This window comes from Aquarana catesbeiana, linkage group LG02, assembly GCF_042186555.1.
Source record: "Aquarana catesbeiana isolate 2022-GZ linkage group LG02, ASM4218655v1, whole genome shotgun sequence".
In the NCBI taxonomy this organism is placed as follows: Eukaryota; Metazoa; Chordata; class Amphibia; order Anura; family Ranidae; genus Aquarana; species Aquarana catesbeiana.
The window spans coordinates 341,016,285-341,041,919 of NC_133325.1; the positions used below are offsets into that span (position 1 = coordinate 341,016,285).

General features: G+C 44.7%; 1 protein-coding gene across 3 annotated transcripts in view; it reads right to left on the reverse strand.

Annotated features, from left to right (window-relative positions):
* Positions 1–25,635, reverse strand: part of SENP7 (SUMO specific peptidase 7) — a 122,530-nt gene that overhangs the window by 40,771 nt on the left and 56,124 nt on the right. For all 3 annotated transcript variants that reach the window (XM_073614936.1, XM_073614937.1, XM_073614938.1), the window contains 3 exons: positions 17,728–17,907; positions 15,702–15,922; positions 1,693–1,817 (listed from right to left, as the gene is read on the reverse strand). In XM_073614936.1, the coding sequence (XP_073471037.1) occupies positions 1,693–1,817; positions 15,702–15,922; positions 17,728–17,907 (526 nt within the window). The remainder of the gene's footprint in view (positions 1–1,692; positions 1,818–15,701; positions 15,923–17,727; positions 17,908–25,635) is intronic.

Sequence of the window (25,635 nt, forward strand, 5' to 3'; positions counted from 1 at the left end):
CCTTGTCAATAAAACAAAGTTTTTTTTTTTTTTTTTTTGTTTTGTTTTGTTTTTTTTTTAAAACTAAAAAAGGAACCAAGATAACGAGACGACAATTAGATAAGTTAACTGATGGTTTTGGTCCCCTATTTACTTAATAAAAAGCAACCTGGTGATGTGACACTGAAAAACCTAGCAATGGTATGTTTTCTAGGGCTATACGTTTAAATAATTACAGACATCACACCCTATTGCCCCAGTTATGTTTTAAAAAAACATTTTTTTTTTTTTTTTTTTTAATCAATCTTTAACCACTTCAATATCGGGCCTATTCTGGCACTTCTCTACTTCATGTAAAAATCATAATTTTTTTGCTAGAAAATTACTCAGAACCCCCAAACATTATATGTTTTTTTTTTTAGCAGACAACCTAGGGAATAAAATGGCGGTCATTGCAACTTTTTATCTCACACGGTATTTGCGCAATCATTTTTCAAACGCCTTTTTTTTTTTGGAAAAAAAACGGTTTCATGAATTAAAATAACAAAACAGTAAAGTCAGCCCAATTTTTTTTGTATAATGTGAAAGACGATGTTACGCTGAGTAAACAGATACCTAACCTGTCACGCTTTAAAATTGCGCACAATCATGGAATGGCGCCAAACTTCATTACTTAAAAATTTCCATAGGCAACGCTTTAAAATTTTTTACAGGTTACCAGTTTAGAGTTACAGAGGAGGTCTAGTGCTAGAATTGTTGCACACGCCCTAACGCACGTGGCGATACCTCACATGTGTGGTTTGAGCGGCGTTTACATATGTGGGCTGGACTTACGTGTGCGTTCGTTTCTGAGCGCGAGCTACTGGGGACAGAGGCGTTTTTAATTTTTTTTTTTTTTTTTTTAATTTTTTTTTAGTAAATTTTTTTTTTTTTTACACTTTTTTTTAACTTTTTTTTTTTTGATTACGTTCCTTGTAATAGGAATCTATGTGGCAGGTCCTCTATATGGAGAGATGAGGGGTCAATAAGACCCCACATCTCTCCTCTAGGCTGGAAAGCATGAGATCGGAAAAAAAAAATTCACTGATCTCATGCTGACAGCCGCGATCGCGGCTTCGGTTATTTCCGGGTACCAGGGCGTGACGTCATAACGACGCGCCCGGGCCTCCCACGGTCATAGAGATGACTGGTGACCATCTGTTCACCAGTCATCTCTATCGTCAACATCCAGCACCGGCCGATTCATTCTCCGGGCCCCCAATGGCACGGGAGAGCCCGGAGAAGCACAGGATGGCAGCGGGAGGGGGGGGGGGGGGGCGTCCCCTCCCGTCGCCTATAAGAACGATCAAGTGGTGGCACTGCCGCTATGATCGTTCTTATCGTGCACAGAATCGGCGGCTGAAAAGAATGATATCTGAATGATGCATCTAGCTGCAAGCATCATTCAGATATCACCCCACAAAAGTAGAGGACGTCATTTTACTATAGGCGGGTATTGAAGTGGTTAAAATAGATTTTGCTGCATTATTTGGCAAACATAAGCAGAGAAATGTCATAAGCAGCCTTTATAATTAGGCAAGTGTCCAAATATTTGCTATGAAGAAATAAAAGGGGACAGTATGATTTTTGACATTTCATTTGTAGACCCTATTTGTATCAACAAACAGGAACATTCTGAAGCTCAACAAAATTTCAAATGGTGAAAATACACACCTGATAGGAACTCCACTTCTATGTGCTTCATCCAATACATCATGTTGCCCAGGTACCATAGAAAGAGAAAACTGACCATCACTCCATTTTTGCATAAGTCTATAAGTGGATTTTACTTTCTTGGCCTAAAAAACGGGAGGAAAAAAAAAATCTGTTTCACTAAAGTTTTTGATGAGCAGATCCTTTTTTTTTTTTTTTTTTTTAACAGCGGTAATGCCCTCCCTTAATGTATGGACTGACTGCAAGCTATCCTGTATAGGGCAGCAGTAGAAGCAAACATTTAAATAGTCATACCTTGTTACAGAATAACCAGATAAAACCGGATGAACGACCCTAAAACAGTTTTCTCAGAAATGTCAGATTGTGGTTTTAGATATCCCACTTGTTGACCAGGCTGTTTTCTGACATTTTTCATTTACAGGTAAAAATCTGTATTTTTTTTCTGGAAAATTACTTAGAACCCCCAAAAATTATACATATTTTTTTGCAGAGGCCCCAGAGAATAAAATGGCAGTTGTTGCAATTTTTTATGTCACATGGTTTTTGTGCAGTGGTTTTTCAAATGCAATTTACACTTTAACCACTTCCAGCCCACGGACGTCATATGACGTCCTTGGCTTTGAGCAGGTATATCTGAATGATGCCTGTAGTTACAGACATCATTCAGATATTGCCGGTTTCAGCCGGCGAATCTCTACACCATAGGAATGATCATAGCGGCCGTTCCGCCGCTTGACCGTTCCTATGGGAGGCGAGAGGGGACGCCCCCCTCCCTCCGGTGCTTGCTCCGACTCACCGTTACGATCGGTGAAGCGGAGAGTGGATGCGCCGGATGTAGATCATAGAGATTTTCGGCGGACCAGATGGTCCCCGGAGTCTCTATGATCGTCGGAGGTTGGGCGCGATGTTATGACGTCACGCCCGGCCTCTCCATTCAAAAAAACGGCGCCGCTTCAGCTGGGAAGCGGTGATCGTTTTATTTATTTTTTTTTTATTTCAGGCTTCCCAGCCTAGTGGTGAGATATGGGGTCTTATTGACCCCATATCTCACTATTAAGAGCACCTGACATGTCATATTGCTATTACAAGGCATGTTTACATGCCTTGTAATAGGAATAAAAGTGATCAATTTTTTTTTTTTCAAAAAAGTGTCAAAATAAAAAAAAAAAAAAATATCATTAACAATAAAAAAAAATTAAAAATAAAATTTTAAAGCGCCGCTGTCCCCGTGTTCTCGCACGCAGAAGCGAACGCATACGTAAGTCCCGCCCACATATGAAAATGGTGTTCAAACCATACATGTGAGGTATCGCCGCGAACGTTGGAGCGAGAGCAATAATTTTGGCCCTAGACCTCCTCTAACTCAAAACATGTAACCAGTAAAAAAAATTTCAAGCGTCGCCTATGGGGATTTTTAAGTACCGAACATTGGCGCCATTCCACGAGCGTGTGCAATTTTGAAGCGTGACATGTTAGGTATCTATTTACTCGGCGTAACTTCATCTTTCACAAAATGCAAAAACATTGGGCTAACTTTACTGTTTTGTTTTTTTTTTTAAACACAAAACAGTTTTTTTCCCCAAAAAAACGCGTTCGAAAAATTCCTGCGCAAATACTGTGTGAGATAAAAAGTTGCAACAACCGCCATTGTATTCTCTAGGGTCTTTGCTAAAAAAACATATATAATGTTTGGGGGTTCTATGTAATTTTCTAGCAAAAAAATGATGATTTTTACATGTAGGAGCAAAGTGTCAGAATTGGCCCGGTATTGAAGTGGTTAATGAATTTATACAATATATACCCCAATTTTTTTTTTTTTTTGTGTGTGTAAAAATAGGCTTTTTTTATAACAGCTTGCCTGTAAAATCCTTTTCTTGGAGTGCATCACGGGGCACAGAGCCATAGTATTAACTATATGGGTAATATAGGTACCTTTTCAGGTGATGGACACTGGCACACCCAATACAGGAAGTTGCCTCCCTATATAACCCCTCCTCCTACCAGGAGTACTTCAGGTTTTGTAGCAAAGCAATATACACAAATCCCAAAAAGAGGGGAGGGACCTCTGTGTCCCCTGATGTACTCCAAGAAAAGGATTTTACAGGTAAGCTGTTATAAAAATCCTATTTTCTATATCGTACATTACGGGACACCGAGCCATAGTATTAACTATTTGGGACGTCCCATAGCAATGCTATTTGAGGGGAGGGAGACACAACCCGCAGGGCGCCCAGACTTGAGGACCTATACTGCTGCCTGCAGCACACTGCACCCAAAGGCGACATCCTCATGCCTTTTTACATCCACCTGATAGAATCTGGTGAATGTATGTACTGAAGACAAAGTTGCGGCCTTACAGATTTGAGCCATGGAGGCCTGGTGATGCACTTCCCAAGAAACACTAACCGCTCTGGTAGAGTGCGCTTTGACTTGAAAAGGTGGACTCTTACCTTTTAAACCATAGGCCTGAATTGTAACTTGCCGAATCCACTTAGAAATAGTGGATTTCAACGCTGCCTGTCCTTCCCTAGGACCCTCTGGCAGCACAAATAAGACATCAGTCTTCCGGATCTGAGCAGTCGTCTATAAATAGACCTTGAGGGCTCTCACCACATCAAGGCAATGTAGTGACTTCTCTTCCCTAGAACATGGTTTTGGTAAAAAAGATGGTAGGACAATATCTTGGTTCAGGTGAAAACCTGAGACCACTTTAGGCAGAAAACTTGGACGAGGCAGCAACACGACCCTGTCCTCGTGAATAATCAAATATGGCTCTTTACAAGAAAGGGCAGCCAATTCCGAAACCCTCCTGGCTGAGGATTATAGCAACCAAGAACACTAACTTGCTTGTCAGAAGGACCAAGGGAGTATGCTGTATCGGTTCAAAGGGCTGTTTTTGCAACACCGACAAAACTAAATTCAAGTCCCAAGGGTTCAAAGGTGACCTAACTGGCGGATTAAGCCACATTACCCCTTGCATAAAACCCGGACCAAAGAATGCGAAGCAAGCGGTCTTTGAAATAAGACCGATAAAGCCGAGACTTGGCCTTTAATAGTACCCAAGGTCATCTCTACCCCTAATTGTAGAAAGGCCAGAATTCTGCCTATACTATACTTCTGAGGGTGCCAACCCTTGGATTCACACCAGGAAACATAAGCCCTCCAGACTCTATAATATATGATTCTAGAAGCTGGCTTCCTTGCATTAATCAAGGTAGAGACAACTGACCCGGATAGCCCACGTTTCTTTGGAATGTGGGTTTCAATAGCCAAGCCGTTAAATTTAGAGTTTGTAAGGTAGGATGGAATATCGGCCCCTGTGAGAGTAGGTCTGGACAAAGTGGAAGGGACCATGGATCCCCCACCACCATCTTTATGATTTCTGCATACCAGGACCTTCTGGGCCATGCTGGGGCTACAAGAATTACTGGCTTTCTTTCCAGCTTGATCCTGCAAAGAAGTCGTGGCAGCAACTGAATAGGGGGAAATGCATAAATCAGTGAGAACTGATCTTACGGGGTCCCCAACGCATCTGTTCCGCATGCGAGTGAATCCCTTGTCCTGGACACAAAGTTGACCAACTTCATGTTGAACTTGGACGCCAGAAGATCTACGTCCAGAGTCCCCCCATCTTTGGCAATAAGCCAGAAAAACGTCGGTGTAAAGGGACCATTCCCCCGGGAATCACTGCTGGCGACTCAAGTAGGCCGCCTGCCTATTCTCTACTCCCGGAATGAAAACTGCCGATAGGCATGGAACATTTCTTTCTGCCCAAGTTAGAATATGGATCACCTTCCTCTGTGCTGCGAGACTCTTGGTGTCCCCTTGGTGAATGATATAGGCCACAGCTGTGGCATTGTCGGATTGGATCCTGACAGGACAACCCCATAACCTGAATGTCCAGGCCTTCAGAGCCAGACGTGCTGCCTGAATCTCTAGGATGTTGATGGGCTAGGTTCTTTAGTTTCTTGACCACTGCCCCTGGACAGTTGTCTTTTCTAGTACTGCTCCCCAACTTGAAAGGCTGGCATCTGTCGTTACCAGTTTCCAGATAACTGGTCTGAAGGATTTCCCGTTTAGCAGATTCTGGGTTACCAACCACCAACTGAGGCCCTGGGACACCCTTGGAGATATCCGCATTGGCAAAGAGCTTGAACCGTTTTGTTCCAAACAGACAGGATACTGTTTTGCAACAGTCTCGAATGGAGCTGGGCAAAGGGAACCGCTTCGAATGAAGCCACCATCTTTCCTAACAACCTCGTGCAAAGGCGACTGGAGGGATCTCTTTTCAACGTGACCATCTGTACCATCTCTCTTATGGCATTGATTTTTACCTGCAGTAAGAACACCTTTTTCTGGGCTGTGTCTATGATCAGACCCAAGTACTCCAGCCTTTTTTAGTGGTTTTAAGGAAGACTTCTCTAGGTTGAGAATCCAACCTAGATTCTCAAGGTCATTTGGTTGTAATGCGCACATTTTGCTCCAAGCGGGCCACTGACTGGTCTATTAGTAATAGATCGTCCAAGTATGCCAGGATTGTTATGCTCTGCGCCCTTAGCCTGGCTAGAGGTGGAGCCAGAACCTTTGTAAATACCCGGGGTGGTGTAGCCAGCCCGAAGGGCAAGGCTACAAACTGAAAACGATGCTGTTCTACCTCAAATCGCAGAAACCTTTGGTGCGTGGGAAAAATAGGAACATGCAGATATGCATCCCTGATGTTGATAGATGCCAGAAGTTCCCTTCCTTGTAGGATAGAATGCACCGACCTGATTGATTCCATGCGAAAGGAGCGGATCTTCAGGAATTGGTTCAGATCTTTGAGATCTAGAATGGGTCTGACATCTCCATTTGGTTTCGGTACTGTGAAGAGGTTTGAATAGAACCCCAAACCTCACTCTTCTGTGGGAATTTGCATGATCACCCCCTGAGCCAGGGGGTGATCATGCAAAAGAGTACTTTTCCCACTTGAAATCCTTTGGATGTATTTATCCAAATCATCCCCAAAAAGCCGATCCCCATGAAAAGGAAAACCAGTCAGCTTTTTTGCATGGTGCATAGGCAGACCAATTTTTCAACCACAGGATCCTAAGCATGTGCACTAGCACAAACGCAAGGCAAGACGCCTGAAGAATAGAATCCTTAATGGCATCAATGGCAAAACATAATGCTCTTGGCAGCTCGGCCAAATCCTGAGCCTGTTGTACAGGAACCTCTCCTTAAGGGCCTGTTTACACTGGTCCTTCAAAGGATTGACAGATGCCTATTGCAGCGACTGCCGGCAGAGTAACTGCACCTGCCAAAGAAAAAAAGGGGTTTTATAAATGGCTTACCTGTAAAATCCTTTACTTTGAAGTACGGTACATCACGGGACACAGAGCCATAGTTACTATGTGGGTTATAGGCCACCTTCAGGTGATGGACACTGGCACACCCTAAGACAGGAAGTCCACTCCCTATATAACCCCTCCCACTACTGGGAGTATCTCAGTTTTTGTAGCAAAGCAATACACGTGTATGCCAGAAAGAAGGGAGGGACCTCCGTGTCCCGTGATGTACTTCAAAGAAAAGGATTTTACAGGTAAGCGGTTTTAAAAATCCTATTTTCTTATCGTACATCACGGGACACCGAGCCATAGTAGTTACTAAGTGGGATGTCCCATAGCAATGCCAACTGAAGGGAGGGAGACACAACAAAGTATGGCACCTTGAGACCAGAGGACTTATACTGCTGCCTGCAGTACACTGCGCCCAAAGGCGATAGCCTCATGACCTTTTACATCTCCTTGATCGAATCTGGTAAATGTATGGACTGAAGACCAAGGTGCGGCTTGGCAGATTTGAGCCATGGAGGCTTGGTGATGCACTGCCCAGGAAGTACTAACAGCCCTGGTGGAGTGCGCTTTAATATGAAAAGGTGGAACTTTCCTCTTTAAATCATAAGCTTGAACAATCACTTGTCAAATCCATTTAGAAATAGTATATTACGATGCTGCCTGTCCTCTTTTAGGACCTTCAGGCAACACGATCAGAACATCCGTTTTGAGCGGTCTCATTCAAATAGATTTTGACTGCTCTCACCACATCAAGAGAAGGTAGTGACTTTCTTCCGCAGAACGGGGTTCTGGGAAAAAAGAAGGTAGAACAATATCCTGGTTTAACCTCCCTGGTGGTATGATTTCAGATTTTTGCGTCTCAAAGCGGTACCATTATTTTGCATAGAAATTTAGCGTTTTATAGTGTAGGCCTGTAATTCTTAGCAATAACACACTTATCTCTCCACCAAGAGTCTAGTAGATATCCCGGGTATGATGAAGTTTGAAACATAAAATCATAAATTATAATATAATAAATATAAATAATTAAAAATAATAATATAATAATAATAAAATACATTTTCCCACGATTCACTATCGCTCAATTCTGCAAGTGTTCTAATTTACTATCACTGTTTTCTAGCTGGTCTATAAAGCCACTTTTGACGTAAAGGGACACTTTTTGGTTGCTATGGACAATCTCAAGTTTCCAGGCAGAAAGAACAAAAGAACAGTATATATAATATAAAACTGCATGCAGGGCATTGGACAAAGCACTGGGGACAAAAAGGGATGTGAAATGATTTCATACAGTATTGTAATCTGTAAGATTACAGTACTGTATGTGTTATGATTTTTACATTTTTTTTTTTTATTAAATTTGCCGCCAGGCGACGCTCGCAGGGAATGGAGCCTGGCACAGAGAGGCTTCAGGAGGAGGACAGAGCCCGCAGACACCGCGGGGGGGACATCGTAGGATCCTGGGGACAAGGTAAGTATATCACACCAGGATCCTGCAATGTAATCCCAAGTGTGGCTCGGGGTTACCGCTATTGGTGCTGAAATTAAACCCTGAGCCACGCTCGGGAATACCATCAGGGATGTTAAATGAAAACCTGACACTACCTTCAGTAGAAAATTAGGATGAGGACACAATACAACCTTATCCTTGTGAATAATTATATGGCTCTTTACAAGACCAGAAAAACTAGTTTCTGTGTCAAAAGGACCAAGGGAATATGTCGTATCGGCTCAAAAGGCTGTTTCTGTAATACCGACAGGACTAAATTCAAGTCCCAAGGGTTCAGGGGTGACATAACTGGAGGATTAAGCCGCGTTACCCCCTGAATAAAGCTACGAACCAAAGAGTGTGAAGCAAGTGGTTGCTGAAATAATACTGATAAGGCCGAAACCTGGCCCTTGATTAGTACTCAAGACCAGCTTTATTTCTAATCCCATCTGTAGAAAGTCAAGGATTCTACCTATGACATACTTCCTGGGGTAACAACCCCTGGATTCACACCAGGAGAATAGGAGGGAATGCATAAATCATTGAGAACGGTTTCCACAGAAATAGCAAGGCATCCTTTTGTTCTTGAAACAAAGTTGTTGATTTCTTTGTTGAACCTGGACGCAAACAGATCTACGTCTGGGATCCCCCATCTTTGACATATTATCAGGGTGAAGGAACCATTCTTCCGGGAACAACTGCTGGTGACTCAAGTAGTCCACCTGCCAATTTTCTATTCCTAGAAAGAAGATTGCCGATAGGCAAAGCACATTGTTTTCTGCCCAAGACAGGATATGATTCACCTCTCTCTGGGCCGCACAACTTCTTGTGCCCCCTTGGAGATTGATATAGGCCACTGCTGTGGCATTGTCGGATTGAATCCTGGCAGGACAATTACATAAACTGGGCCCTCAGGACCAAGTGCTTTGCCTGAATTTCTAGAATGTTAATAGGCAAGGCCATTTCTGACCTGGGTCAAATCTCTTGGACAGTTGCCTCTTCCAGGACTGCTCCCCAACCCAAAAAAAGGTTGGCATATGTTGTTACCACTTCCCAGGTAATTGAAGGAAGGATTTTCCCCTTTGCAGATTTTTGGTTATTAACCATAAACTGAGGCTCCGGCGCTAATTTGGAGCCAGACACATTGGGAAATCTAGAACTTGAACCCTTTTGTTCCAAGCCGATAGGATACTGTTTTGCAGCAGTCTCGAATGAAACTGACCATAATGAACGGCCTCGAATGAAGCCACCATCTTTCCCAACAACCTTATGCAAAGCTGAATAGAAGAATTCATCTTGCTTTGACCACCTGAATCAGTTCCTTTGTGGTGCTGATCTTGCCTGGGGCAAGAATACCCTTTTCTGGGTGTATCTATGATCAGATGATCCAATGCTTGATAAGAGGATTGATAAGAGGATGATCCAATGCTTGATAAGGGGTACTTTTTTCTCTGGATCCTTAGGAACGTTTGATCTGAGAAAATGAGGAGACGGGAACTCTTGGAACTCCAGTTTGTACCCTGGAGCTATTGAGGAAGTCCCCCATCTATCTTGACACTCTTCCTGCCAGATCCCTGAGAACTGCATTATTCCCCCTACTCAAGCGAGTGGGGGCGCCGCCTCATAAGGAGCCTGTAGTATTATGTAGGTTTCCTCCCCCAAGACCTCTTTTGTCCCTCGGGTTGACCCTGAGGACTACCTTTTGAACTTGACAGTGGAGCCCGCCGTGACTGCCTGGAGGCTGATGCACCTGAAACAGGAGAAGGAGCTTGTAAAAATAAAATATATGTTTACTCCTTTTCTTAAATGGCAAAGGGGTACTTTTCACTAGAACGTCTTTGGGTGTATTACCCAAATCATCCCCAAACAGCCGTTTCACCGCAAAAGGGAAGACTAGCCAGGAGCTTCTTGCATGGCGCTTAGCGAAGGGCGCAAGGCCTGAAGGATAGAATCTCACATAGCAACTATTGCAAACATAAAGCTGCTAGTAGCAGATCCTTGCCGGATGCTGGGCCTGCTGAACAGGATAACCTTGAGCACCTGTTTAAACTTTTCTCTCAACAATTAACCAATTACTGTCAGCGTAGGCTGAGACACTCAATCTGCCAGAGAAAAAAATTTTTTGTTGGGGGGGTTACTAGGAATTCCAACTTTTTATCCGTTGGATCCCTAAGCATTTGAGCATTGTCTGCCGGACAAGTCAAACTTTTATCCACAGAAGATATAGCAGCGTTAATTGCTGGTAACCCCACTTTTGGTGAATTTTTTTCCTCTATAAGATAATGTGTGAAAAAAACTTTTTAGGAGGGAAAAAATGCTTATCTGGACAATCCACTCGGATACAAAAAGCTTTTCCAGCAATAAATGGACAGGAAAGGCATGCACAGCTTGAGGAGGCTTTAGCGAACCGAAACACTCAGTTAAGGGTACATAAATGTGGAGGGGACCATTCAGCAAGAAATTGCACCATTAATCTTACAGCTTGTGAAGCTGATCCCCCCCCCCCCCCCCCCCCCGAATTTAACACCTCAGAAGAGGAGTCATCAGCCTCACCACGGTCCCCTGAGGCAATTCATCTTCTCCTGCCCCCAGTTCCTCAGTTTGAGGGTCCTGGGTAATGGAAGAGAACCTGTCGCATTTTGTCCTACACTGGGATGCGATTAAAGCCGCTGACTTTTTTTTTTTCAATCCTATCATGGCTGAGGAAAAAAGACCTTTTTAGTAGCATAGACAGGGGCTGCAGTGTTGAAAACAGTTGCAAACATTTCTTGGCCCCGATGTTCACTCTGACCAGCCACCCCCTCTCAGGGGAGGATGCCATTGTAGAGATGAGTAGGCTTTCCAGAGCTTGAGGGAGACCCTTAGCCTTTTTTTTGGGGGTGTTTCAACCCCCCCTTCTGACCTTAGCCCAATGCACAAAAGCAGAGGTACTATCAAAAGAAAACGCATCCACTGCTTGAGCAATAGTCCAGCCACTGCCGCTGCTATTAACGCTCAGCCTGATGCTTTTAGTAAATATGTCAGGGAATGCCTGTGTCGCCAACCTCTTATATGCCCCTTTTTGTTATTGTGTCCCACCGACATCTGCAGCCAGCAAAAAATGGATCTTTTAAACATACTCCCGCGCTGCACGTTGGAGGCCAACGCCGCGCTAAGCCCCGCCCCTTCCACCACATCGTGGGCCCCCCTTTTTTCAAAAGAGGGTTTTCCAGCGCAAGTATGGGCCTCCGATCCGACGGGATCGGGTGTGTGTGTGTGTGTGCAATGGTGAGGAGGAGACCCGTAACAAGCCGCCGTGCAGGGGAGGTGAAAAAATGGAACGGCATCGCCGATTGTTGTTGGCTTCCCCCTTGCAGGTGGGGGGGTGTTTCGTGGAAGAAAATCATCCCCAATCTTACCGGAGGTCTGAGCTTCTCACCGGAGGGAAGCCTGCTACTTCTGTGACAGTGTGCTCTTTGAGGAAAGCATGACAAGGGACGTGCTCTATACAGCCCCCAGTGGTGACTCTTAGGCATGAAAAAAAATTCCGTAGAAACCTCCACTTACCTTTCCCACCACAAGGGGTTCTGTGGTAAAAACCAACAGACCCAATCTTCACCTCTCACGGTGGGCTCCGTTACAAAACCTTGAAGAACCAGGGACCCTCGGGGAACCCACACTCCTGGACCTGTAAAACCCCCCGCCAGAAAAAACTTTATGGTTGAAAAAACCAAAGCTCTGGATCCCGGGGTCCAGCTCTCTAAAAAGAGAAGCGTTACAGGCAAAACCTCATTTCTTCCACCACAAGGCCCGGTACCATTCAATTCGGCCTGAAAAGACACTTTGAATGGATCCAGCTGCATAGCTGGCCCCAGCAAGGATTGCTCCAGTGGAGCTCAGCACAGCACATCTTTACTCGAGACCAACACCTTAGACACTGGCGAAAAAACTGAGGTACTCCCAGTAGTGGGAGGGGTTATATAGGGAGTGGACTTCCTGTCTTAGGGTGTGCCAGTGTCCATCACCTGAAGGTGGACTATAACCCACATAGTAACTACTATGGCTCTGTGTCCCGTGATGTACCCAGCTTCTATGTGCACCTGCGCAGTGTGTCCTTGTGGACGCTACGTCCCGCATACAGCACCGCGCCTAGGCCCCACCCCCTCCGTGCATCACCCACCCCCCCTCCTGTTTTGAAACTCGGACACTTCTCGCGGGCAGCATACAGGTCTGCCAGTCGGCAGATCCAGCAAGAGGGGAGGAGAAGCAGGGGCTAATGGAACCGTTTGTAGAAAAACAAACAGAGCAACGGGGGAGCCGCCACACCCCCTGCACGGACACATACTGTGATACTGAGCTGGAGAGAGAAACACAAACTAAGGTATGCATTTTACTTCCTCTAGTGGAGGTTTTAAGGCATGACAACATTTTTTCCTCAAGGAAGAAAAACCATAGGTGGACTTTTTACAGTTCTTAGGCTTCTTCCCTTACCTTATCCTTGCCGCAGGATACTGCTGACAGACAGATCCAAACTACACCCATCACGGCGGGCTGCATTAGCAAACCTTCAAGGACCGGGTCCCTTTTTTATCGGGGTTCCACTCCCTTGGACCTGTATAGCACCCCGCCAGGAAAAACTTTAGGTAATGTGAGCATGACCAAAGCCCTGGTTCCAGCCCTGCAAGGAGAGGCATTACAGGGCGAACCTGGTTCTTCCTATACAAGGCCCAGGTACCATCCACTTTGGCCTCAGTGGCACTTTGGATAGATCCGGTCTGTGGAGGCTATTTAAATCCAGTAAGGATCCCTCCAGCGGAGCTTTTCAGAGCACAACTTCACTCGTGACCAACACCTTAGACACTGGCGAAAAAACTGAGGTACTCCAGGTAGGAGGAGGGGTTATATAGGAAGGCAACTTCCTGTATTGGGTGTGCCAGTGTCCATCACCTGAAGGTGCCTATATTACCCATATAGTTAATACTATGACTTTGTGTCCCGTGATGTACGATAAAGAAAAATGAAAGATGTTACGCCAAGAAAACCGATACCTAACATGTCATGCTTTAAAATTGCGTGCCCTGGTGGAATGGCGCCAAACTACGGTACTTAAAAATCTCCAATGGCGACATTTTAAAAATTTCTAGTTTACTCGTTTAGAGTTACAGAGAAGGTCTAGTGCTAGAATTATGGTTCTCGCTCTGAGCTTTGTGGCGATTCCTCACAGGTGCGGTGCGAACACAGTTTACATATGTGGGCGTGACGTATGTATGCCTTCACCACTGCACTATAAAAATTAAAAACATTAATAAAACACTGTCCCTTAAACGTTTTTTTACCACTTTTATTGATATTGCAAGAAATGTAAACATCCCTTGCGATAACAATACAGCATGACAGGCCCTCCAAAAGACCACAAATCTCTCCTCTGCCTTTTTTTTTTTTTTTTTAATACAGCAAAACAAGGCCTTGGATGTCACAACATAGCTCCAGTCCATAAGGTCATCTTTCCTTCGCTCATCTCTGTGCCCAGCCTTCGCCAGTGCTGGATCGGTTCTCAGGCTTCACGATCAGCCAGATAAGCCCAAGAACCACTGGAAAGGGACGACCCCTCCCACCGCTTCTAAAAGTAATCCAATGGCGAATGCTTAGCTCGGACCACTTTTATCAGAAAGACCGGCGCCTGAGGGAAAAATTAATAAAGGGGTTATGGTATCTAGCTGCAGCCATAACTCCGGTATTAAACATCAAACTAATGGCATATTTTCTCAGTTAGGCGGTTGGCAAGTCAATATAGTAGGTTGTTGACTTCTTTCTTTTTTTTGGGAAGGGAGGGCAGTATTACTCAATTTTTTTTTTTTTTTTTTAAATGAATCTGTAGCCATTTAAAACAATGAAAATAAGTTCTCCCTGTAACAAAAACTGAGCACTTTTCTTCATGAGGAGTTTTTCCTTGGACTTTTATATTGCTATTTATTTTGCACATGCAGGTGGTAAGTTTATTTGCTTTAGTGTTATAAGTGTTCAATCATTTGTAAATTCTTTGCTGTGTAAAATTAGTAAGCACTAGCACTCTATTAGATAGCGCAACACAATTTTTTTTTTAATTTATATTGGCAATTTATATTTACGTGGATATATGGTGAGTACAGCTATCACTGTTGAAGTCACAGTGAAAATATTTAACACTTAGCGCAACCGGTTTTTTCATGACTATATATAACTAGGGTTGCACTGATACCATTTTTTTTTCTCAGCGAGTACCGATACTTTCAGTCAAGTGCTCGCCGATACCGAGTACCGATACTTTGCGGTGTGATTTGCGTCAATACAAAAAAAATTGGCACAAATCGCACTGCAAAAAAATTGCATACAATTTGAACTGGAATGTAGTACGATTCCTGTCGGAATTGCATGCGATTTTTTTTTTTTTTTCTTTCCCCACCTCAGTGGACAGTGGGAGGAATGCGGTGGACATTGCCGCTATGTGGAGTAAAAAAAAAAAAGGGTCTGACAAACCTGCCTGCTGTATGGATGTACGAAAGTACAGGGCAGAAGGGGAGGGGAGCTGGGGGGGAGAGAAGGATACGGGGAAGCTGTGGTGCGTGTGTGTTAACTGCTTGCGGGAGATGGATGAGAAGATGTGACAGCTGGCGGAGATTGGTAGAGGCATCTCGGCCGGCTGAGAACGGGGCAGTGGATGACAGAATAGAAGCGGGAGATGAGGTGGTTTGGGGGGTTGCAGGATGACCTGAGGTGATGGTGGATGGGGATCATACTGACCAGAAAGGTTTGTCCACTGGGTTGGTAGAGGCAGCATGAAGAGAGGCAGTTGGCGCCAGTTTAAACAATGATAAAAACTTTTAAACTGCCCACTAGAAGGTGCTTTAATCCCTTTACACACACAAGCAGTGGGGGAAATCACATGTGATTCGGACACTGCATTCCAGTTCAAATCGCATTCAATTCTCTGCCGTGCGATTTGAGCCCATTCATGTTGAATTGACGCAAATCGCACTGCAAAGTATCGTTTTCAGTATCGGCAGCATTTGGGTGAGTACCGATACTCGCTCAAATGCCTAATATCGTCACCGGTGCATCTCTCTCGTGTGTGTGTGTGTGTGTGTGTGTGTGTGTGTGTACTTTTTTTTTTTTTCCCCCATAAATCTGGGTTCAATCTCAAGAATATATTCAATTTATTAGAAGCCTACCTCAGGTGGTTGAGATCCAACAGAATAACAATTTAACTTGAAGGAACACTCTTCAGAAGGTAAGGACTCAAGCATGGAGTACATTTCCTCCCAGCTAAACACTTCAGCGAGAGAGGGTGAACCATGTTTGCTGGCTTCCACCATAATTTCGCTCATCAGAGACTGCTCTTTGCTTGTAAAAGGTTCCTCTAACTCCAGAAAAATAAATTCATTTGATTTAGCTACCAGGAAAAGGAAAATATAGTAGATAAGGTTTAATTAGAGAAAAATAAACCCAATATGTTAATTATTTTAGTTGACCATACATTAGCATAATTTGTCCAATATTGCAATTTATAATCCTCACTTTAGTTCTTGGAAGTTTTTAAAATTACAGAAGACCTTCACCTTATCTGTAATAGATCTGCTTTAAAGGGTAACTAACTCCACTTTCGTGGGGGGAAAAAAAATAGCAAATAAAGGAAAAAAAAAAAAAAAAAAAATTACCTTTCCTTTTCAATCTGCAGTCTCTGTAATTTTCTGAAAATGCAATGCAATATGGCTACCTGGAGTAGTTCTGTACACAGAATGTGTACTGACCATTTCCCAGAAACATAATTTCCTGCTTGTGCGATTGGGTCACTGATTTTCCCAGAAGTCTATACTTAGACCCCTTTCACACTGGGGCCGCGGTCTCGTTAGTGCTAAAGTGGCGCTTTTCAGCCGCTAGCAGGGTGCTTTTAACCCTAAAAAAAATGGGTTAAACTCCCATGTTGCGGCACTTCCGAAGCGCTGCCCATTCATTCCAATGAGCAGGGGCATTTTGGAGCGCTGTATACAGCGCTCCCAAACCACCCCAAAGATGCTGCTTGTAGGAATTTTCCGAATGTCCCACAAGCGCATCGCCCGGGTGTGAAGCACCCATAGCAATCAATGGGAGGCAGTTTTCAGGCATTTACCGGCGCTATTTCTAGCGAATGTCCTCTCCTGGAGGAACCTTGTCTTTGTGGTGAGCTGCCGAACACAGGTCAATCAGGCTCTAATAATTAATTTGTACACATGATAACCTGTGACAATCTGTGTTCAGAGCTCCTCTACCACTACCTCTTGGACAATGAGTAAAAAGATATCTTTACAATGAGGGGAAATCACCTCTTAAGACAGTTGTCACTGAAATAGGCTTCCAAATCTGGAAGATTTCCCCTCACTTTTTGTTCTAGTGACAGCTCTACAATTTTGGATTTCCCCTCACTTTTTATCTCGGAGACAATGGGGGAGATTTACTAAAACTGGTGCATTTAGAATCTGGTGCATCTGTGCTTGGTAGCCAAGTCGCTTCTAACCTCGGCTTGTTCAACTAAAGTGGTTGTAAAGGGATTTTTTAATCTTAATGCATTCTATAAATTAAGATAAAAAGCTTTCTGTGTGCAGCAGCCCACCTAATACTTACCTGAGCCCCATCTAGATACAGCAATGTTGCAGGAGTGTCTCGGCTGCCAAGGACTCCCCCCTCCTTATTGGCTTAGACATTGGCGCCAGCTGCTGTTAATCAATGAGGAGAGAAAGGAAGGGCGGGGTCCCCCCATAGCAAGCAGCATGCTGTGGGGGCACTTAAAAGGAGGGAGGGGCCAGGCGCACCGAAGAGGAACCCGAGAAGAGAAGTGCAAAACCACTACACAGAACAGGTAAATATAACATAACATGTTTTTTATTTTTAATGGAAAAAAAGAGACTTTAGTATCACTTTAAGCTTTGGCAATAAAACCTTGAAGCCGATTGGTTTCTTTGCAGAAGTGAATCTGATTTTGCACTTTCCAGCTTTAGTAAATAAACCCCAATATGACCAGGACAAATAAATAAGTGCATCTACCGAGCTGGGACATAGACAACAATAAAAACCTAACCGTTTCTAACCCTTCAAAAACTGAATCAAAAAACAAAAAGTTTTGGCTATACATAAACTTGAATGTTGAAATATAATACAGTCATATAACACAGTAGGTTTGAACTAGAAGTGAAAATAGAAAAGCTAAATCAAAGTACTCACAGGCTTGGTTTTTAGCAGACAGTTCCATTTGTCTCTCTACGATGGGCACATAGTCGGGAGTCATCCACAGGATAATAACGGGCCTACTTCTGACCAAATCACTTCCTTTAGTTAACCAGAGTCCATACTTCTGCAGCTTTCTTGTCTCCACTGACAGACATGTAATTTTGTGCAAGGACACTGCAGCAAAAATTGTATTTGATAAAAAGGTCTATACATACACATTGCTTACTTACTTCCACCAAACAGCTCACCCTGTTACAAACAGCAAATGTAAACTGTGGTACACATTGCTTATCAAAGAATCTTGTGTTTTGCCCTGAGATTTATTACACCAGCATTTACTTCAAGAAAACTAAATACAAATATGACTGATGTACATTTTATTAGATGCTATAAAAGGGAAGATGATGTACTAATAAAGCTGAACACATTGTTATGTATTCATTATAAATCATAACACATTTACTTAAAGAGGAGGTCTGGTCAAAAAAACAAAAACAAAATAAAAACTTAAAAGTCAGCAGCTACAAACACTGTAGCTGCTGACTTTTAAGAAGCACACTTACCTGTCCAGGGTGCCCGCGATGTCGGCCGCCCGAGGCCGATTCGTCCATCAATCGGGTCTCGGCGCCGCCATTCAAAGTAAGGGAAACAGGCAGTGGAGCCTTGCTGCTTCACTGCCCGTTTCCTACTGCGCATGCACGAGTCGCACAACGCTTTGTGAATGGCGGCCTGTATTCTGGGACACACCGCGCCACTTTCCCCAGAAGACAACGCGAGTAGGAGAAGTTTAAAGATCACTGCGGTGTAGGAAGTGGCAGATTAGACGATCTGCCTAGCAACAGCCATTTCTGGTAAGTGAAAAAAAAAAATTTTCCCACATTTTTAGGAGCATTTTAAAGCAATTTTTTTTTTTTTTTTTTTTTTTAGGGTGGACCTCCACTTTAAAGATCAAGATCACCATATTCAGGGTGTAACATATTACAGATGCACCAGCCTCTGCACCACCTGATCCCCCATCTTCTCTTCCCGGTCGCTGTCGCAATCTAAATAAAATGGCTTCGCCCACCTGGCCATGTCATTCATTCACAGTGTTCTGTGGTCCTGAAAACTACAAGTACCGACAGCCTTTGTGGCTGTTGGATTGTAGTTCTCAGTGGACTACACCAAGGCGCTGTTGAGGGCTCTTGTAGTTTCTTCCTATCAGAGTTTTAGGCTCGAATCACATCAATGCATGTTGCTTTTGAGCGTTTCTGCGGGTTTTTTTACCGCAATTTGGGTGTTTTTTTAATGGGGGGGTATTTGTTGTTGGGCAGATTTAAACACGCAAAATGCAAATCGTGGTAAAAATGCACTACATGCTATTCTTCAGCTTCTCCATTGAAATCTACTGAGCCAAAAAAAGTACCATTTTGCATGCATGAGCTGCCTCTCGTGCATGAGGTGCGCTCTGTGATCAGAGTCAATGAGACTTGGCTGATCACAGATCGGAGTAAGGGGCTGATCCTGGCCTCTTACCACATGATTAGCTGTCAGCCAATGACAGCTGATCAAGTGATTTAAACAGAAGATAGTTAATCTGCTTTAATCCCCAGATTCTGACAGAGGGACATCGGTGCCGAACAGGGAGAGGCACTGCTGCTATGCAGTGCCACCTGCCCATTAGTGACACATACAGGTGCATATCAGTGCCCACCAGTGCCACCTATCAGTGCCGCCTCATCAGCGCACATCAATGAAGAAGAAAAATTACCTGTTTTCAAAATTTTATAACAAACTATAAAACTTTTTTTTTGGTCTTTTTTCATTTTTTTAGCAAAAAATAAAAAAACCCAGCAGTGATTTATTACCACCAAAAGAAAGCTCTATTTGTGTGAAGAAAATTATAAAAATGTAATTTGGGTACAGTGTTGCATGACCACGCAATTGTCATTCAAAGTGTGACAAAATTGGCCTGGGCAGGAGGGGAGTTTAAGTGCCCACAAAGCAAGTGGTTAAGGAGGAGCTTCAGGCAGATGTGGCAAAATTAAAAGTCAGCAGCTACAAAAACTGTATCTACTGACTTTCAATAAACAGACACTTACCTGTCCAAGGATCCAGTGCCTCCTCACTTGGACCAACTCTTCACAGGTCTTCGGGTTCCTAATGCCGGCATCTTAAATGTGGGCAGCCGACTGTGATTGTTTGCGGCTTCACAGCCGGCTGCCTACTGCACATGCAGGAGCCATGCAGCGCTGTGTGAATGGTCCCAAAGCCTGGGACCTGTGACGTCCTAGGTGATCCAAGCAGGAGCAGGTAACTGTCAAAACTAGGTACCACCCACCCACCCACACACACACACACACACACACACAAAAATATAATCCAAGTGTGGCAGAAGGGGGGGGGGGGGAGAGCGGAACTTCACCCAAAAGGTTATAGGGAGTATAAAAGAAAAAAGGTTTTTTACTTTAATCCATTCTCTGCATTAAGGTAAAAAAACTTTCAAATGTTGCTCCCGCCAGCCCCCCCCTAAACACTTAGGTGAGCCCGATCTCCGTCCAGTGCTGTGTCCATCTGCAGCAGCTTTTCCCCCTTCTACAGGAAACTCAGCAGTAGTGGGAGCCATTGGCTCCTGCTGCTGTCAGTCAAAGGGCATGAGGATGGAGCGGGGGTGGGGTGGGGGGGCGTGCTGTGTGTGCCTATAGAGCCTGCACGATTGCCCCCATAGCAAGAAGCTTACTATGGGGGCACTTGGAGAAGGGGAGCCAAGATGGCTGGTGGGGAACACCAGAAGAGGGGGTTTAGGGTCTCTCTGTGCAAAACCACTACACAGAGCAGGTAAGTATGACATTTTTATTATAAAATAGTATATAAATAATAGGATTTTTATAACAGCTTACCTTTAAAATCCTTTTCTTTGAAGTACATCACGGGACACAGAGCCATAGTAGTTACTACGTGGGTTAAAGGCCGCCTTCAGGTGATGGACACTGGCACGCCCTAAATTAAAAAGTGCACTCCCTATACGACCCCTCCCACTGGTGCAAGTACCTCAGTTTTGTAGCAAAGCAATACACGTGAAGGGAGGGACCTCTGTGTCCCGTGATGTACTTCAAAGAAAAGGATTTTACAAGTAAGCTGTTATAAAAATCCTATTTTCTTATCATACATCACGGGATAGTAGTTACTATGTGGGATGTCCCATAGCAATGCCAACTGAAGGGAGGGAGACACAATAAAAAGTAGGGCACCAAGAGACTAGAGGACTCATACTGCAGCCTGCAGTACACTGCGCCCAAAGGCGATATCCTCATGATCTTTTACATCTACTTGATAGAATCTGGTAAATGTATGGACTGAAGACCAAGTTGTGGCCTTGCAGATCTGAGCCATGAAGGCTTGGTGATGCACTGCCCAAGAAGCACTAACAGCCCTGGAGAAGTGTGCTTTAATACAAACAATCACTTGACGAATCCATTTATAAATAGTAGATTTCGATGCTGCCTGTCCTCCTTTTAGGACCGTCTGGCAACACAAACAAAACATCTGATTTATGAATCTGAGTGGACACTTTTAATAGACTTTGATCAAGAGAATGCAGTGATCTTTCTTCCACAGAACGAGGTTCTAGAAAAAATGAAGGCAGAACAATATCCTGGTTTAAATTAAAAACTGATACTACCTTCGGTAGGAATTCAGGATGAGGCCGCAATACAACCTCATCCTTATGAATAAACCAAAATGGCTCTTTACAAGAAAGAGCAGGCAATGCTGATACTCTTCCTGCAGAAGATATGGCAACCAAGAAAATTATTTTTCCTCGTCAAGAGGACCAAGAGAATATCATGTATTGGCTCAAAAGGCTGCTTCTGTAAAGCCGACAGGACTAAATTTAAGTCCCAGGGGTTCAGGGGTAACCTGACTGGAGGATTAATCCGAGTTACCCCCTGAATAAAGTTATGAACCAGAGAGTGTGAAGCAAGTGGTCGTTGAAAAAAAAAAAAACACAGATAAAGCCGACATCTGGCCTTGATAGTACTCAAGGCCAGCTTCATTTCTAATCCTATCTGTATGAATTCAAGGATCCTACCTATGACATTTTTCCTGGGGTGCCAACCCCTGGATTCACACCAGGAGACATATGCCTTCCAGATTCTATAGTATATGACTCTGGAGGCCGGCTTCCTAGTATTAACCAAGTAGAAACTACTGAAGCTAATAGCTCACAATCTTTTAGAATGTGGGTCTCAATAGCCAAACCGCTAAATTTAGCGTTTGTAAGATAGGATGGAATACCGGACCTTGCGAGAGAAGGTCTGGCCATAGCGGTAGGGTCCAAGGGTCCCCTACCGCCATTTTTACGATCTTGGCAAACCTCTATTGTTACCACCTTCCAGGTAACTAGTAGAAAGGATTTTCCTTTTTGAAGATTCTTGGATATCAACCATCAATTGAGGCTCTGATGCACTTTGGGGGATAAACGCATTGGGAAGTCCAGAACTTGGACCTTTTTGTTCCAAGTTGACAGGATAATGTTTTGCAGCAGTCTTTAATGAAACTGCGCATAAGAAACGGCCTCGAAGAAGCCATCTTTCCCAACAATTTCATGCAAAGTCGAATAGAAGGATTCTTTTTTGTTTTGATCCACTGAATCAGTTCCCTTATGGAACTGATCCTTTCCTGGGGCAAAAACACCCTCTTCTGAGCTGTATCTATGATCAGCCCCAAGTACTGCAATCTCCTTGATCGTTTTAAGGAGGATTTTTCTAGGTTGAGAATCCAACCTAGGTATTCCAGGTAGCTGACTGTGGTGACCAAACTTTGGTTTTAAGCGGGCTACAAGAGTAGATCTTCTAAGTAGGCTAATATCTTTATACCTTGAGCCCCTAACCTGGTTAAAGGAGGATCGGGGTGGGGGGTGACCAGATGTAAGCCAAGAAGGAAGCATTTGCAAGGAGCTCCAATCATCCTACTCTAATCCTTCGCCATCCTTGCTGCTGAACAGCCCAGCGAGCCTGTACATCTGCCCAACCTAATCCCTGGCATCCCCTGCTTCAGATTCAGTCATTTTTTCTGTGCCCAGCAAGCCGGCCCTGCTGCAGTAATCCGGCCAAAGTGGACTCCATATACTTGCGGCTCTGATCATTCTACTTTAATCCTTTGCCATCCTTGCTGCTGAACAGCCTGTTGAACCTATACATCTGCCCTACCTAATCCCTGGCATTCCCTGCTTCAGATCCAGTCATTATTTCTGTGCCTGGCCGGCCGGCTGGCTCTCCTGCAGTAATCCGGCCGAGGCTGGCTCCATATACTCGAGGCCCACCACCATCTTGAGGCCTACAGTGCTTCTCACATCCTACCTGATCTACTGTGGCAGCACTCTCTCTACTTCTCCATCCCTGCTGGTGGCATCCCCTGGAGAGAGCTGGTTTACTCTGCTGCATCTGGGGGCGATGGGTCAGCCCCTGTCATCTAGGCCTCAAAGGGAGTGCTGGGCAGGCCCTCTATTCATCTGTAGCTGCTCTAACTGCTCAAAAGCATCTACTGTTCTAATCCCTGGACTTGGCTGGCTTGAGGGGGTACTGGAGTGGGCGGCCTGCACCTGCGATACGGAGGCCTGAGCCTATGCTGATCTGCTGCCCTGGTGAGTACCCCAGTGGTGTCCACTAACACCCTCAGACTGACTGACTGACTGCTGTGTGTGCTGTGTGCCCCCCCCTGCCAGATCATCGTCACAAGCTGTTGGCTATCCATCCACCTGCTCCACCTGCTCCACCTGCTCCACAGTGGTGCAGTGGTTAGCACTCTCGCCTAGCAGTAAAAAGGGTCGCTGGTTCGAATCCCAACCACGACACTACCTGCCTGGAGTTTGCATGTTCTCCCTGTGCCTGCGTGGGTTTCCTCCGGGTACTCCGGTTTCCTCCCACACTCCAAAGACATGCTGGTAGGTTAATTGGCTTCTGTCCAAAATTGGCTCTAGTATATGAATGGGGACCTTGGATTGAGGGTAGGGACTGATGTGAGTGTGCGATGTACAGGGTTAGGGACAAGGGTCAGGGTTGTAGACACACACTCACTCAGGTTGAACTGGATGGACTGGTGTCTTTATTCAACCTTACTAACTATGTAACTATGTAACTATGTAACTATATCCTACCAGACCCTTGCCCTCAGATTAATGGGCCCTAAGAACCGGGCCAAAAATTCATCCACACCAAGCCGCCCGCCCCCTGTCACGGCTGCTAGGCCAGATCCTTCTCTCATAGGGAGGTTGCAAGCTCTGCTGGCTGAACTAGTCTGAGACTTCTCCAAGTGTGGCCCTCCCTGCCCCCTCCTCCCAGGATAGCACTGCAGTGATCCTGGCCGCCATTGAACAGAGCAAAACCTCCATGCTGGTGAGAATCGATCGCCTTGCAGAAGAATGTAATCTCATTAGAAATGACCTAGATAAGATCAGAGGTAGGCTGACTGAATCGGAATCCAGAATTTCTGCAACTGAAGACCTTACGGCTACTCACACTAACACCATAGCGGACTTGCAACGCACGGTACACCTGCTAGTCGCCAAATCCGATGACGCAGAAAACAGGGCAAGACGCAACAATGTCTGAGTCCTGGGTCCCCCGGGGGGAGAGGAGGGCGATCACCCGGAAGCGTTCGCGGAAGAGTTCTTCAGGACTCTCCCCGACCTATGTCATTGAGCGCGCCCACCGTGTACCCAGAAGAAGCACTATCCCTGGTGCGAACCCCCGACCCTTCTTGGTCCGCTTCCTTAACTTCAGGGACCGCGACAGGATCCTTTCTGAAGCCCGCAAACACCCCTCATTTCCATACGGCAATTCATCGGTCTTACTGTTCCTGGATTTCTTGGCTGAGCTGCAGTGTAAGAGGAAGTCTTTTTAATGAGGTCCGTAGGCGCCTACGCGAAAAGGACATTAAATTCAGCATGTTGTATCCCAGCCGTCTCCGGGTCCCTCACAATGGCTCGGTCAAGTTCTTCGACTCCCCGGCCGATGCAGATAACTGGCTGGACACCCTGCGGTAGGCATGGTAAGCTGTTCCTCACTACAAGTTGCTTTAAGAAAGTTGCCTTAAAGATGCTATTCTCCCTCCGGATACACGCATTAAGGGGTTGTTTATTCAGTCATCAGTCTTTTGTTGTCTAGCCCTCTGGTCTCACCACCTACTTTGCTGTAGGCTGACTTTTAAGTCTCTCACGCTAGCCATACCCGCCGTTTCAGATGGGCTACAGTTCTATTTCCTGAGGCTGAGGTGTATGACTTACCACTGATTATGGTCCCTCTCTCACTAGAGCCATCGAATGCTGGAGTTCCTCCTGGTCCTAGACTAGATGTATGTTTTCTTCTAGATCCTTCTACTCCGGAGCTACCTTGTTGGACACAACTCACTGAAGTATCTAACCCCCCTCAGTTTTTCGGCCTGTAGAAGAGACGTCAGTGGCACTGAATTGCCGCATTGTGGAACTCTTCAAAGAAGTCTGAAGATCTATCTGTTAAGGGTTTTAAACTGACTGGCATGGTTGTTGGGGTTGCTGGTCAGTAGGGAGTTCAACAGGTTTTGGGTATTAAACTGGCCATAGTTCGTGTTTTTTTTAAGGGTACCTTATGGTCAGTAGGGAGTTCATAGGTTACTGTTTTACTTCTTCTTTTTTGTACACTCTATATCCACTGAATGATGCTTTTATATCACGTATTCTGTCAATACTCATCATGCTCAGAACCATTTTTTTTTTTTTTTGCATCCCCCCCCGGGATACATAGCTGGAGACTTTAATTCTACGTTGGATCTGTCTCTTGACTCGTCCAATCCAAATAGGGTGTATTCACCAGAATTGCTTCAATGGGCACAAGCCTTTAATTACACAGAGATCTGGAGATGGAAGCATCAAACCTCTAGGGCTTA